The following is a 17,361-nucleotide window of genomic DNA, read 5'->3' on the forward strand; positions in this document are numbered from 1 at the left end:
AAATTACATTACAAGTAAGTTTTTATTTGGTTAAATAAAGGCTTAAATGCTTAAAGCTTAATTCTCAATGTATACAGTAGTTTACAAATGGTGCAATTGATATTAAACTTTGTAAAATAGAAAGTAACAAACAGAAAAAGATGTGTTTTAAACTCTCCTTCTGTATGTCATAGTATAGTTTTCCCACACAAATACAATGGATCCAAAATATATATCCCTCCAATATACCAGTATATTAACCACTTAAGGCTTAAGCCATATTTCATATTTCGCTGTACAACAGTGTCGCATGAATATAGCCTCAAACTCGAGCTTGTAGATCTGCTATTTCTCGTGCTACATTTTCTACAGCAGTGTAATTTGACCTATACCTCAATAGTGTCTCATTATCTCTGTGCCGGGATACGTTTTTTTTCTGTAAAAAACATGTTTTTCTCGTTACCCATGCAGCTCTCTACGTGCCAACAACATACTACTATGGTTTTACTGGGCAGCTCCTACAATAGATGAGTATGTAGCATACTGTACCAGTCTGCATACAAAGCAGAGTGGTGCTGAGAATGGATGCTGTGAAAAAAGATGCTAAAAATGAACATTACAGTCAACTTGAAAGGAAACTGCTGTCTCAGCAGCTATGCTGACACATTCATTTCCTGCATGGCCAATGGCACAGAATATTCAATACGTAACTTAATTTAATATCTTTGGCATAAGATTGACCACGAAAACTGATCAGCGAGCTGAAGAGTCTGTCCGAGGCTGGCCACTCACAACCCCTGAGGAGAACAAGAAGTAAATATCTCTGTAGTCAGTTTTATGGCAGTTGGACAAGAAATAGATTGCACCATCATATACGCATCATGCATTTGCGGTGACTTCCTCAGTTTTGCGTTGCCTTTGATTTGCTGTCACCATGGGCCCCAAGGTAAGTTGTTGTGCTGCATTATTTCACAAGCTAATGTATTAAGGACAAATATTGGCATTTTCTGGTTTTTGCTAAGACTTTTAATATAACCCATTTCCCTCACATTAACCACTTGACCACTATATATTTTGTTGTACATCAAACAGCGAAACCAGCCAATTTACAAGCTCACAACGCGTTGAGGTTGAGCCCTATTTTCTCAGAATGTTCATTCATCTATATATATTTTTTAATTTTCTTAAAGCGCAAGAACACTTTGGTAGAGGTTTGGGTTGTGTAGTTACCTTGCCATGATGTAACTCCAAAAGGTGGGCAAGAAATTAAAAATAACTGCTTCATTGATTAGAAATTGGTAATTCTAAATATGCTCCCCATTGACATCCACTGCAAAGTGAGTGGGTCATCCATAGACTAAAGGTAGACGCCTCCTCCGGCTCTGAGGCATCTATATCTCGGGCGCAATTCCGCTTCCGTGGGGCAAGCTGGAAGCTTCCGCGTACGTCACAGAAGGGGACGTTCGGTAGGCTAATCAGAGGCAGGTGGGGGCGGGACAACTAGATTCTGACAAGTCCTGGAAAAGACGCGCTGTGATTGGCCTGTAGTCGACGCGCTGTGACTGGACAGTAGTCACTTTGAGTGGCAGTGTGTCCCCTCTAATATGGCGGCCGCGATACAGGTCGCTCCAACAAACTGCAGTGGCCAATGAGGTATCTAGGTTTCTATATCTATGGGGTCATCCCTATGTTCCCCGGGTTCTATGTTCCCCACTTACCTTAGGGTTAGGGTTAGTGCTGTAAGCGGGGAACCTGAGTCCAGAAGATCCAGATCCGAGGATCCAGTCCAGGTTTTCTTACTAATAAAAATAGCAATAGGCTATCAACAAGAAGTTGACATTTGTATTGGGGAAAAATAATGTCCCGGGTTTGGTGATGTTCACCAAACCCGGTACATCACTTGCTTCTTCACTCAGAGGTTGCCTGTACTCTTACTTTTTTATGGCATTGCAAATGATGTTCCCGATCTCTACATCGCCGTTGACTGAAATTGTGGCAACAGAGAAAAACAGAGGAAGTCGCCACAAATGAATGATGCATCATTATTATAGGATTGTGCAATCAATTTCTTGTACAATTGCCATAAAACCGTGACTAGAGAGATATGTACTTGTGCAGTCTCCTCAAGGGTTGTGACTGGCGTGCATAGCCTATTCAACATCCTTTCACCAAGGCGTGGGGCCAATATTACTTATATATTATTGGGGATGTCAAGTTTGCAGGGACTGGGTCTGCTGACTGATGCTGTCACCATGGGCCCCAGGGTCACTATGGGCCCCAAGGTAAGGTCTTGTGCTGAATTGTTTCATGCGCTAATGTATTGTATTAATGTAAGGATAAATATTGACATGTTCTTGTTTCTGCTAAGACTTTCAATACAACCCACTTGCCTCACATTAGCTACTCTTAAGCCATAGGGCTTAAATGTTGTGGTGTCATGATGGCCGACAGACAGTATGGTATACTGTTTGTGTGTGTGTGTGTGTGTGTGTATATACACACATATTCTGAAACCGCACTCATCGCAGTCACAGAGGCACTCTACTGCCTCCCATCTATTTAATCATCATCAATCCGGACCAATCTCTGTGGCATTTGATGCAGTCACATTATGAACAGCACACAAGTGGTTATCCTTCTACTTCTACTTGACTGGTCCCTTTCTTGGAGAGGTCCGTTCGCTCTCATCACCCCGTAACCTCATAGTCCCCCAGGGGTTGGTCCTTGGCCCCCTCTATTTTTCCCTGTACACCTGCAGCCTTGGACATATTTTTCCTTCCCGTCCTCTAACACACAGGCTGAAGAACACACCTCTGCATGCCTGGCTGACATCTGACAGTGGATGTCTTCACTCACCTCAACAATAGGTGACTCCTGCTCAAAATTACCAAGAACCTGGGAGTGATCCTGGGCAGTATGCTGTGCTTCAAGGCACACATTGCAGTGACCCTACAACTGATCCAGAACGCCACAGCATAGGTACCTGATCTTCAACCTCCCATAATCTGGGCCTTCGCTAGCTCACAGTTGCTGCTCGCAACCTATTCAAAACAATGGTGATGACCTACAGAACAAAGTGACCTGCTACCAGACCTTCTGCAGGATATGATCCATCCCTACGCCCCTTCCCGTATACATCAATCAGCCACTGATCCCATTGCTCCAAGCGACCTAGACCCTTCTGTCTTCTCCCTCCTCACCCCCCCTTAGTACAGTTTGTAAATTGTAAAATGTGTAACCAATTGGTAAAATATCCCTCAGATGATGTGCCATTGATGAGACTAATTCCAGATGGAGCCAAATACCGTGATTGAGTACTATGAATCAATGTGGGTGGGTATCTGGTGTTCGGTAAATATAAACATTTGTTTATATATATATATATATATATATATATATATATAAATATATATATTTCCAATGTGCTATAGCGATGAGTGGCAGGCCGCAAAAATACGAAACGTTACAAATCTATTGTTGAATACTAATGCATTACAAACTAATAATACGTTAAACAATCACTCCAAATCATACACGTGCAAACAGGTTGGCAGTCAGCAGCAGAACCAAGGCCCATACGAGCGGACTCATGGGACCAGGAGATCCAGTGGTGGAGACTGAGGAGGTGGCCTTGGCATTCTGCGGTCCTCCCTCGTGGGGACGTTTGAGGAGCAGCCTGCAGGGGTTCTGAACCTCCTCCAGCGGTATCTGCACTTCACTAGGCAGGTTCCCAGTCAGATCATCACGCACCTGTATGGGGAAACATTTGACTGTAGTGAAGTTCATTTGTACAGTGGCAGAAAGAAATAAACAAATACGATGATTAACAAGCAAAAAGATGAGAAAATGTGCCTGCCGATTACATCATTGGTAATTTCAAACAAGATTTTTTTCTTTTTTATAGATTGGCTTTTATTTCAGTGTTAAAGGACGACTCTGACGATTTTCAAGCTATCTTCATATAATTGGTCTTCACTAATTAATTGCTCTTATAATCTGGTACAATTTTGGACTGTTCAGAAACCCGCCTACCAGTGATATCATCGATGGGGAATCCAAGCAAATAGAAACTGCAGGCTTTCTATTCCTGGAAAGTTAGCATGCTATAATGGACACCAGTGTTCTCGCGTTAATACAAATCTAATTATTAAAACAAATCTGCCTAACAATGATGTCACTGGTAGGCGGGTCCACAGCGACAGAGACACAGACGGAGCAGATTTTTGTTTTGCCATTTTATCATGAGCATTAGTGAGGACCAATTATATGACGATAGGTTGAAAATGGGTGAAGTCGTCATTTGACTTTCCAGGAAGAGAAAGGCTGTCGTAGTTTCCATTAGTTTGGAATCCCCATCAATGATGTCATTGCTAATCAAATTTCTCAAAAGGACACAGCGCGAGTAGACAGAAATGGCGCCATCTTATAATGAGCATTAGTGAGGACCAATTATATGATAAGGTTGAAAATGGGTTAATTGTTCCTCCACTGTGTGTCATGTCAAGGGACACATTGATAATAGGTTCAAGGTTATTTGAATTTGTCTCTGGGGAGAAATTTGTCTTGGAGACAAGGAGCAGCTGCACACAATACAATACAAAAAGACACACAGTGACACATGTACAACACCTCACATTCATATCGGCCTACCCTACAACATAATATATCACCATACTGGTCTAAGATCAGACAAATTACTTTAGTTTGAAATAAGATACTAGATTCCTAGGATGGTTACGTTTTTCAAAGCTTCATTCTACTGCGTGGAGCTGTGCCATCATTGTTTATAATCCAGCTCATGACCTGTGTTGCATGGCTCCCACCCCCCTTTCCTCCTGTCTCTCGCCACTGCAATATCTAATAACGCAGAATGGCTTCAAGAGATTAACCTTTTAAAAGCGACTGCCAGAGTTATTTCAGATTTTCAGACACTAGCTCCCCTAGAGTTAGTGTCGAAATGTCCTTGAGCAAGACGCTGAACCCCTAATTGCTCCCGATGAGCAGGTTGGTGCCTTGCATGGTTTCCTCCGTCATCGGTGTATGAATGTCTGTGTGAATGGGTTAATGGCACAATCAATGTAAAGCGCTTCGGATAGAAGCGCTATATAAATGCACCATTTACCATTTACCATTGAGAAAAAAAAAGTACTCAGGAGCCGAGAAACAGAATTTTTAAGTTTTAAGTTAACAAGGAAGTGGATGGGAGTCTAAATCTTCGAAAAATCATATCTCCTTGGTCTTTGGGTCAATTAAAAAAAAAGAAAAAAAAAAAATAATAATAATCTAAAGAACGCATATTATGCGTTCTTGGCAGGCAATGTGTTAATGATTCATTTGATTACTGATAAAATATGGCGCTGTACATCCGACCACATACAATTATTTCACATAAAATCAGAGGTGGAAAAAGTACTCGGATATTTTACTTAAGTAAAAGTATCAATACTGCAACACTGCAATGTAGAAATACTCTGTTACAAGTGAAAGTCCGGAATTCAAAATGTACTTGAGTACCAAAAGTAAAAGTACTATAGCGTTTGAAAATAGCAGATCTACAAGCTCACAACGTGTCGCGATGCGACGCGTTGTGAGCTTGTAGATCGGCCATTTTCAAATAGCCTATAAAATAGGGCTAAAGTGGTTAATGTATGTTTTATAATGTAATGATTGACAATTGCAAAGTAACTAGTAACTAAAGTTTTCTAATAATTGTAGTGGAGTAAAAGTACAATATTTGCCCCTGAGATGTAGTGGAGTAGAAGTTAAAGTACTGAAAAATGGAAATACTCCAGTAAAGTAAAAATACCTCAAAATTGTACTTAAGTATTACAGTACTTGAGTAGAGTTACATAGTTACTTTACATCACTGCATAAAATATGTCAGCGCTCCGGCTCACCCTCTCCACCTCCTCGAACACTCGCAGGAAGTTGCGTCGAAGGACACCAGCCAAGTCGACCTCTGACCAGTTCCTTTGCAGGAGTTCTTGGATCAGGGTGGGATACTTGGACACATCCTCCAGCCCCAGAGGGAAGCTGCACAGTACCACAGGTCAGTAGGGCTGTCACCATCATGAAATCTTACTTGACGATTAATTGTCACACAAATAATTGCGATTAACGATTTGATTGTGTTTTTGGCATTGAACATTAGAACATATAAATACAAATTACATTGCTGTTTGCCTTTTAGGCTTGGTGAAAAAAACGTTGCACAGGACAGATATGACAAATAACTTAAATATACAAAGAAATGACTGACATATTTAATAGCGTTCTACTTTCAAATTGTAAAAATACTAGAAATAACCGAACTACAAGCTCACAAGGCATCGCAAGCTTGTAGATCTGAAAATATTTGAACATTTATGAACATTTTTCAACATGGAAACGATTATGACGCTAATGCAAAAATAGTTGTGATTATCTCAAATAATTGTGATCATGTGATTCTGTAATAATTGTGACAGGCCCAGAAGTCAGTCAGTTAAAATACATATGGCTAAAAGCTACCCGTTTTAAATAAACCACTCTCGCAACAGTTCTGTTTTCTTTATACAGTTTCCTTATAGCTAGCAGTGGTCTGTCTTGTCTTGTCACTGTGTCTCCATATCGTCACTGTCGAGCTGAAACCGTGTGTCCATATTTCATCTTTTTCATAAATGAATGCCCTATTTTTTACTTTGAGGTATGACAGTGTCTCACAAAAGTAATGACAATAAACGATCTACAAGCTGTGAGCTTGTAGGCAGCTTTTTTGAAACATTTAGACAAATATAATGCTCAAAGTACTGATGCCAGGTTGAAAGTGGTTAAGTGTGTCTGTGGGTTTTATCCAATGAAAAGTATTAACAAGAGCTTGTGACTAAACCATAACTACATTGGTTCCATTGGAACACAGGTTATTTGATCCTTTTCCTGAAAAGTAATGGTTTTGGACATACAAGCGTTTCTGCCCAACAGCGACGATGTTTAGGCATTATTTGACAAAAACGTACTTAGCAGCGCCTTCATAGTCTCCTCCAATTCCTATTGACTCAGCTCCAATCATCTTCTTAATGTGGTCAAAATGGTCTGAAAGACACAATGGAATAACATTAGCAAACCTGTAAAGTCATTAGAAATAAACACATACATAAATCTGACGTACTTAATCATAATTATACATTACATAATGACAGCTGTTAGCCTCACCAGCCACAACTGAGACATTTGCTTGGCCCTCGCAAGCAACAAATCCACTGTACAGATTCACCATGATCAGTCCCTGGTTCTTTTTCTGAAACACAAGACAGGAGAATCAAACTGTGCGTGTGCGTGTGTGTGTGTGTGTGTGTGTGTGTGTGTGTGTGTGTGTGTGTGTGTGTGTGTGTGTGTGTCTCAGAGAGAGAGAGAGAGAGATGGTAAACAGGAAGAGGAATGTAGATATAGGAAGCCAAGCATAACATGTTAAAGCCAAGAAGGGAGGATGTACCAGAGAGGAGGATGGATGTGTGTGACACAACTCCCTGTGCTGACACACAGGGAATTCAATGAATTACAGTTTCTTTTTTTTAGATGTGGACCTCTCACTTATCCACAGCAACTTACAATAATTACAACTAACAAACCCAGACAAAACTAGACTGAATAGTTGTGGGGAGGATTGTTCCCTCTGGTATTTGGCAGCAAATCTTCTGATCACTAACATGACATTGTCCATTGTTTCCTTTTAAGTACAGATATTAAGCTGTGCCTTTGCACCAGATGTATAAAACATTTTTGTCAGCCAGTTATCTTAGCCTAGGCCTCAAAGGCAATCAAGAGCATAGCACCCCTGTACCTTCAGCACATGATCCAACCCTACACCCCGTTGTTGGTGTGTTGCAATTGTGAAGCTAATATAGTCTTAAACACTGACCACTTACAAGCCATCATTCTCTCTATTATTGCACCTCTCTAACGATTTTAGCTTCCATTTTATGAATGAATCGTCAAATTCAAGCGCTGAATCAATCAATGATTTAATTAAACCCCATCTTTCTTCTCACCAGTTCATGCAGTAGCCAGTCGGGAACATTGCGGCTGTGGTTGCAGATGGAGTAGGCAGAGGAGTGGCTGAAGATGACCGGAGCCTTGGAGAGCCTCAGCACGGCACTGGCTGTGTCCCAGGAGCTGTGAGAGAGGTCCACGATCATCCCCAGTCTGTTCATCTCCTCCACCACCGCCTACAACACACAGTCACACACCGTTACTTACACTGTCGGAGTACGGAAGAAAGACATTTCACTCACACTGAGGACATTACAGCATGTACAGACTGGGACACACGTACACGTGTGTGCGCATGCACTCATACATGTAGACGGTACACGCACACGCACACACACACACACACACACACACACACACACACACACACACACACTAAGTAAATAATGTGTGTGTGTGTGTGTGTATATATATATATATATATGTGGAGATAATTGTCCATTTACTGATGACATCAGAATCTCCATATATGGGCATAAAAGGCACAATGACAGACAGATACAGAGATCTCCATATGGGCATAAAGAGGACACAGACAGACGGGTACTCTGGAAATCGGCACAACGGGTTTGCATAACTGGGTGGGGAATGCATTCCCAAAGTGATTGTGATGCCACAGGTCTGACAAAAAAAACCTTGCCATTGCCGGGTCGAACACATCTTTGAACTTGGCTTTCATTGTAATCTCAACTACACACCTGTAAACAGTCTGTGACTGCATCTTCTGTCCACAGACATGTTTGATCACTAGGAAGTTGTCTCCTGTGTCCTCCTAAAACAGACCTACATGTACAACTGTTTGTGTATTTTGGCACGACAAAAGTCATCCAAGATCTACAGTCAAACCTACAGCAAACAAAAGGACGTTTAGTCACGCTTGAGTCTGTAACTCAAGTGTAGACTGGAGGAGCCAGCCCTATCGAAGGTCTTGAAGGGCGGATCCAAAGCCTTGCGCTCGGTACCAGCGCCGCTTCCTATTTCTTCACCAATCTATGTCCCCGCCTCCCCTCCCCTCCCCCCCCCCCCCCGGCCTGTGCACGGAACACACTGACGTCACCAAATTTAGAGCGACGCCCCTCTGCACTCTGATTGGTTAGGAGATAACAAGGTTCACTCCCACTCCTAAACCACCGTTCCTGCAAGGTTCCCCCAGGCTTTTTTCTTTTGAAAAAAAAAAAAATGCATGGGTTTCCGAGGCTAACTCAAGTGTGACTACGCACATTGTTTTAGGTGGTGGCTCCTGTGTGCTCATGTAACAGACATTCATGAACAAGTGTGTGTGTGTGTGTGTGTGTGTGTGTGTGTGTGTGTGTGTGTGTGTGTGTGTGTGTGTGTGTGTGTGTGTGTGTGTGTGTGTGTGTGTGTGTGTGTGTGTGTGTGTGTGCGTGCGTGCGTGCGTGCGTGCGTGCGTGCGTGCGTGCGTGCGTGCGTGCGTGCGTGCGTGCGTGCGTGCGTGCGTGCGTGCGTGCGCAAGGGATTACAAAAGTAATTAAAAAGGGATTACAAAAGTAAGTTGCGACATATCTGACTTGTTTCTTTTTTCCCCAATTCATGTAAAAACATATACCTGTTCAATATTACCACACAGCAGACCAAGATAAATACAAAAGCATGGCTAAAAGATTGAACTTACCTTACCAAAGTGTGTTAGGCTGTTGTTCTGTCTTTGATATAACTTATACATAGTTGAGGAGGACTCAGCCCTGTCATGACAAGGAACAGATACAAAACTCTTAAAAATGCATTACGATATGGCTTTACGAACATTTACGAACTTAGGTCTCCCTTGTAAAAGATGTTTAAAAGACCCTAAATTAAGAAGTAAAAACTACAGTATCATGTGTATTTCAAATGTGACTATATCCAGAAAATTGGCATAGAAATACACAGGCTGTCTAATAAGTGAATAATGAGAAGGGTACTTTCTCATTTCACTCCCTGTGATACTGTGAGCTGTTGAGTGATGGTACCATTTATTTATTGTGCAATATTCTCTTTCGCAATGATGCTGTTGTTTTGTGTTATAAATCCAGTGCAACCCTTTAGATCGGGGTGTTCTCACCCTTCCCTAAATGTAAACAATTCTATCTCAGTTCGGCTGTGAGATGTTTACCAGCTCTAGTCAAGATGATGGATGCCTTTGGTCGACGGGGGCCAGCGGACCACGTCGTCACGCTCATGTCACTATGACTCAGCCATAACCATACTGTATAAGGAGTTCCCAATACAGCAACGCCCAAATATGGATTGTGTTGTCTAACCTCCATGTGTCATGGCATCAGGCACAAAAGGGGGCATGCCCAAATATGGGCATATACTGATGATATCAGCGACCTCCATATATTGGCATAAAACAGATAAGGACTGACAGATACAGAGATCTCCATATATGGGCATATTGGTCAGCTCTGCAGTGTGAGACGTATCCCGAATCTCTAGTAATTAACAATGACCATCGTCTTCAGTTTTTTTGTGGGAATCTGGTTAATACATGAAATAAACTTTATTTATAAAAGGCACTTTTCAAGAACAAAGCGCTTTACTAAAATAAATACAATTCTACAAGCTTAAAGGATAAATGAAGCAGTTCTCACCATAAACTGTAACCCACATCCTTTCAGAGGAATAATAAATGATCATATCAATACTGCATTTTAAATATAAACCTTCTAACCTCTGATCAGTCATACTGTTGTCGACTTTGCCAACCAAGTCTAGTTATTTTCCAACACAACAGCTTGGGAAAATAATTAAATAAATCCATGATACCATAGTGTGTGTACCTGTGTCTTTACGTGCATCTCTATAAATGCATAGGTGTGTTGAACAATTTTAGTTCTGGACAATTCATGGTCCAGAGCTAAATAGTAAACTAATAGTAAACTGTTTTCATCTTGTGTAATGTTATGAGATTACAATAAAGCACAGTGTACAAAATGTATAAACTCTAAACCCCTTACCAGGGTGTATTGCAGTTATGACTGAGGGCCATGGAGCGAACCCCCAGCTGGTAAAACATACGCAGGGTTGGCAGACTGCTGTCGATGGAGTGGCCTCCCTCAATACTCATCAGACATGCTATCTTACGTTTCATCTCAGTGTCTTTCAGTCCTGCAGGGAATGAAATACAGACAGACAGGCACACACGCCATTATGACCGGCAGCACAACACATACTGTACAAGAGCTATTATGTCTGAAATTCCATGCCAAGGCACTTGGACCTCAGAGCTAAGCTTTATGCTGGCTGTATACTGAAACACATGAGAAGTTGCTTGAACACGAACTGCAGTCGAACGTGGCGCTGCATACAAATGTGTACCCTCCCACGTGAGTGGGGCGCATGGAAGGAAATGATAGACAGTGAATCTGAACATCACACTTTTGTGCTACTAGTAACATAGCCAATCATGTGACAGAATGTTTGAATGTTTGTAAACAAACAGGTAGATCCGGATAGAATGTCTATGGACGTTTTCACAATATAAAGTAAAGTGTTCAGAACATTTGCTATGTCTAGTTTGTCAACCTGTGGAGCTAGTTCTGTCAGGGAACTCAGTGCAGTTGTTGGTGGACCGCGTCAGCTCCACTCACACATCTATTCATCCACTCACACTCATTTCATTCTCAGACCGCTCTACTTAAGCGGGAAGTTTGCACTTCTCATCTTGCTTGCTTTTACTGCACACACACTGTTGCTGCTGTTGCGCTGCTGTTCATTGCTGTTGCTAAAATTGCTGCTCACCCTCCACCACCCCATGCTACCACCTGTTGTTTTGGACCTGCTGTTTATGTACGGGGGATTCGGAGTCCCTATGGTTGAGAGTAGGGCTTTCACGACTAGAGATTTTTACTGGTCGACTAATTAAAACAATAGCAGTTTAGTCGACTAAACTGCCATTGTTTTAATGCCTTTACTATTATTATTATCCTCCTGCCTTTATTTTTATTCCGTTTTAAGGGAAGCGCTTCTGGCACAGCAGCACAGCAGCGTCTCCAAGGATCCTCAAAAGGGGATTATTGCCCAATAATAGGCTATTATTGGGCATACTTTTGACCCCCTTTTGATAAAAAATAAAGGCAGGAGGATAATAATAATAGTAATGGGCCATTACTATGGCATTAAAACAATGAAGAAGAAAAAACTAGTACCAACAAGGTCGACTAGTGGTTATACTAGTCGACTAGTTGGTGAAAGCCCTAGTTGGGAGATGCGCTTTATCAAAGTACCTAAAAGCAGATCCAATTTATCGCCAAACCATAATAAATATATTGCTCTTTTTATATTCAATAAATATATCTTATCCTTTATGAGTTGTCTATCCATTTATGAGTTGTCCTGACAGATATATGTTTCCACCTTGAAATATACAGTGGTTTCTTAACACATTCTTATGTGTTAAGCTTCATTTTCTGTGAATTGGGTTCATACTTCGATGCCACAAATAGTGGAAATATCTACAAGCTCACAACGCGTCATGATGCGACACATTGTGAGCTTGTAGATCAGCTATTTTTGCCTTTTTGTATTTTGTACAATTGTTTGACAATTTCCACCTATAATGACTTGCCCAAAATAGGAATGCCAGGTTGAAAGTGGTTAACCAGATTTGCCAAAGACTTTACTCTACTGGAGTCAACGTAAAATGCTGGTCTACTTTACCTTGGGCAGATGTGACCAGCTCTAGGGCCTCGTACTCGGTGCACATGCGTCTGACAACATCTATTTGTTCCAGGGTCAGCCTCACTGCATCCTTCTCCTGGGCCCCACACAGCACATAGACTGCAAACACCTGACAATAGCACAAAACAATCACGTAGGAGAGTGGGGAGCACAACAGCATGTTGGTAACAGCAATAATAGAATGGAGAAGGACAGTTAACTGGCGTGAGTGACTGACTTTGTCCTTAACACTGCATTATGCACAGTTCTATATGGAGGACAGACAGAACACTTGTAAACGAAAGCGCCATTACCATTTGAGTGCACGTTTTTAGTATGGGCAGCCCTAGTGGACATTATACCCAGCAAAAATGTAATTCACTGTGGTTTGATTTTCTAAATCTAGAGGGTAGACACTCTTAACACTTATAGGTGTTTCCCTTTAACTACGTACATACTTTGTTGTATGACAAATAGCTAAACATAGACGATCTACAAGCTCACAACGTGACATGTCGCATCACAATGCCTTGTGAGCTTGTAGAACCGCTATGTCCGTGGTTAAGGTGTGTGATTATGTGTTTTTAGGAGCATGGTCAGTTACCTGTGCCAGTGTATTGCTAACCTTCAAGTAACAAAAAAAACAGAAGAAGAATGTTGTACGTCTGTGCCTGTTCCCACAAACACTGCAATCTACTGTATTCATTTGTTAATGTTCAATCATACACGCGCGCCTGCCAAATTTGTACACTTTTTTTCTTCTATACCTTCATTGTATTTTAACAAGTGATTAACCTATACTGGGTGCCACCATATGAAATTCTGTTTAAGGGTTCAAACCAGGTGGCAAGGAATCTCCGCTGGAATTGAAGCTCACTTCCGGGTTCTCTTTCAGCCTGCTGTTCCTATTAATGGCAGAAGCAGATGTTGCTAATTCACCTTCTACCGGTCGCAATACATTATAATCTCAATACACGTCAATGAGGTTTTGGGCAAACTTTATACTTGATTTTATAAACCTTTTCATAAACACTTTACTGTATGTTTTCAATCGCTAGTTTAAAGTCTTTTTTAAATCATCATGAGATGCGTTTAGTGAATTATGGTCCCATTAATTTTTTAATTAATTATAAAGTAGGGTATATTTATAGGGTTTCTACTGGTTCTACAGAGTGAAGAAACCAACGGCGTCACTTTGTCCATTCTTTTTAGTCTATAGTTCAAACAAACAAATAAACAAACAAAAAAAACATTCTGAGCCTACTTTCTGAGCCAATCTGCCCTGGGGCATAGTCTTGTGGCAAAAGTGAAAGATAAATGACAGTACCTGAGCCTGAACGTGCCCTGCTTGGAGGCGGCTGATATCTGTGGCCAATTTGCTGACATCATGAAGGTCAATTTGACTCAGACGATTGTCATAAAGGATCCTCAACTGCAGGGCAAGGTCATTATGACTGACAGGTGGAAAGACAGACAGACAGACAGACAGATAGACAGAAAAAGGGCATTTACAAGTAATGGAAAATTATTTCACCTTCTGTCAATGATTGCTGTAAGCACTGTGTGAGTTGCTTAATTTGTGTGGGTATAAGGACAGTAATTAGGAAAGTCTCCTTTCAAAACTACTTGTTTTAAAAGGAGAATTTGGATGTCTAATTGTCCGACCGGCCAGACTAAGTAATATTTTAATTTGCGGCACTTATAATACTGGTAATAGTACTGGAAAATATTAGGCCTAATATGTTTAGAATTACATGCACAAGTTAATAGACAATAATACAGATATAGCTTGGTTTACCCATCAATAAGGGGAAATTTGGACATTAGGTCTTGCACTCTGTCTCTGATAGAATATCCAGATATTGTGCCACTCAGGAAGCAAAGCATCATTAACAGGATCATCATGAAGCCACAACAACCACAAGTCATCCGGTGAAGACACTTTATAAAGAAAGTGATGGCGTCAGTTCATCTGAATCAGAGGAGAAAAAAACATTCAGTTAATAGCTACACTTTTAAAAATATATTTCATATGAAATAAAAACACTTTAATACATTTAATATAAAGAGGCAATATGCACCTCATGTCGGCTAAGCAAAAATTTGAAAGAAACAAGAAATATCAAGCAACCTAAAAAGCCATTTCAAAAAGCCATTATATTTGGAGCAGATTATTTCTAACAAAATGAATGCCCTCTTGCTCTTGACACCAAATCAATGATTGAAACTATTCCCAGTGGTAGGCTACTATATGAACAGCATAAAACGTCTCAAGTTAACAGTATCCTACATACAAACAAAGTATGGCTTGAGCAGCACAGATAAATATACAGTTGTGGATAGTAACGTACAGATTTACTCAAGTACAATTTAAGGTACTTTTTTTTACTTTACTGGAGTATTTCCAATTTTCAATCAATTTACTTCTACTAGATCTCACAGGCAAATATTGTACTTTTTTCGTTTGTTTCATTCTATAATAAATGTACTGTATGTATTTACTATAATAGGAAAACAAGCAACGCTAAGATGAGAGAGGCTGTTTAATTTTCCATGACATCTTATCAGAGGCTAAATGTTGAAAATAACTGCGACTGATAAGAAAAGAATGTAGCCTACTTTTCACGATAAAAGACAATTAATAAACAGAAAACTAATTGCACCCAGCTGCCGCAGTGGTCGCACGCACCAACCTTATTTTCTCCACAGCAATGTACGTGTGTTGTTGTCAGCGTCGCAGTGTTCGATAGCTCACACAGTTGGTTGTAACCTGTAGAAAGAGGACAGAACTCCCTCTAAAGATATGGACTAGGCCAATGGTTGTCGTATGGTTGAAAAATGTAGGCTATTTGCGTGCTCATTGCAATACTGACATCTATTGGCTCAGCTGGGACAGGTTTGACACGCACCTAGCCTTGGATCAAGACCAATCAATAGATTTATTGATCAATATATTTATTTAATCGAGTCTGACTTTTACTTTCTTATCTATGAGTCTTGGGCTGCACCCCCCCAACTGTCACTGGACATCCGCGCGGAAAGCCCGTACTTCTCCTCACATGTACAAAACGATCATATAAAGTGCTGATCCTGTAGCCCCGGATATTAACTTGCCATTAGGAACCCATGTGCACTGTATTAGTCCGTATTTTTCAATAGACGTGTTGTTTTAATCCCGTCTGTGTCGGATTCTGTCGGAAATTCCCTGTATTCCTCAATGGGCGGCAGTGACGGTGAAAGTCGGTATTACACTCAATGTAAACAGGAAGTAAACTAGGGGGGAAAATAGCGTTCGGCACACGGGATTAAAACACATATCTATTGAAAAACATGGACGAATACAGTGGTACAGGGTATGCACCTTATATTTTGCATTTGTACATTTACTGGTGAAAGTGCAGGTCGCACTGGGGGGTTCTAGCCAAGATATAAAAATGTAAACATCGATAGATCCAAGGCTATAATGACCAATGGTTTGCTAACTCGAAGAAGTAAGAAGTAATACAAAAACACAAAAGGGTGAATTTAAATCAATGAATGGCACGCACTTAACTCGTAAATCCCCATAATAGCCATTCTATAAATAACTAGAAGATCAATCAGTGGTGGAAGAAGTAGGCTACTGACATTTTTTACTTAAGTAAAAGTATCGGCCATAGCTGAGTGGTTGAGAGAGGCCCTGGTTGCCCCAGGTACGATTCCAGGCTACGCCAGCATATGTGTCGATGAAATGAAATTTGTCCCTGAGCAAGACTCTTAACCCCTAATTGCTCACAGGCCCTCATTGGAAATAAGCCCGCAAGGACTTTCATGAACGTCCTGTTAAAAGGAATTATCTTATCAATATATACCACAATAGAAATGCTCTGTTAAAGGCCAACTTGCAGGTTAAACCCTACTCTGAAAGTGAAAGGGTGTGAACTGGAGTGAAAGTCCGGTGTTAAAAATGTACTTGAGTAAGAGTACAAAAGTATTGGCATCAAAATATACTTAAAGTACCAAAAGTATATATTATATATATTTTCCTCTGAGATGTAGTGGAGTAGAAGTAGAAGTATTGAAAATTGGAAATACTAAAGTAAAGAAAATACTAAATACTAAAGTAAAGAATACCTCAACATTTTACTTAAGTACAGTACTTGACTTGAGTACTTAGTTACTTTACACCACTGATAATAGCCAATCCCATTAATAACTGGAAGATCAATACACATTAAATTAATGCGCCCCATGACTGGGAAATTATACCTCCAGGGACCATGGTCCAACCTTCTGAAGTTCAGAGTGGTGTAAAGTAAGTAAGTACATTTACTCAAGTACTGTAAGTACTGTAAGTACAGTTTTGAGGTATTGAACTGTTTTTACTGGAGTATTTCCAACTTTCAGTACATTTACTTCTACTCCACTACATCTCAGAGGCAATTAGGCAAATATTGTACTTTTACTCCACTACAATTATTTGACAACTTTAGTTACTTTGTAGATTTTGATTATCATTACAAAACATATATTAACCACTTCAGCCCTGTATACATTTCGGCCATTTGAAAATTGCTGATCTACAAGCTCACAATGCGTCGCGATGCAATGCATTGTGAGCTTGTAGATCTGCTATTTAAAAAATAATAATCTGACTGATACATACTCAACAGTTTTTCTCTTTTGCCACTCAGGTTGAGTGCATCGCTGCAT

At 40.5% G+C, this 17,361-nt stretch overlaps 1 protein-coding gene across 1 annotated transcript; it reads right to left on the minus strand.

Annotated features, from left to right (window-relative positions):
- Positions 1–40: 40 nt before the first annotated feature.
- Positions 41–15,473, minus strand: dpep2 (dipeptidase 2). Its single transcript, XM_080425557.1, has 12 exons — positions 15,363–15,473; positions 14,468–14,641; positions 13,997–14,123; positions 12,670–12,799; positions 10,968–11,118; positions 9,641–9,710; positions 8,007–8,183; positions 7,171–7,255; positions 6,975–7,050; positions 5,877–6,012; positions 3,514–3,729; positions 41–776 (listed from the first exon to the last, which is right to left on the minus strand). The coding sequence occupies exons 2-12, from the start codon at positions 14,596–14,598 to the stop codon at positions 768–770; spliced, it is 1,308 nt and encodes a 435-aa protein (XP_080281683.1). The 5' UTR covers positions 14,599–14,641; positions 15,363–15,473; the 3' UTR covers positions 41–767.
- Between the last annotated feature and the right edge of the window lie 1,888 nt (positions 15,474–17,361).

Source organism: Gymnoscopelus braueri (assembly GCF_963280865.1).
Source record: "Gymnoscopelus braueri genome assembly, chromosome: 1".
Classification (NCBI taxonomy): domain Eukaryota; kingdom Metazoa; phylum Chordata; class Actinopteri; order Myctophiformes; family Myctophidae; genus Gymnoscopelus; species Gymnoscopelus braueri.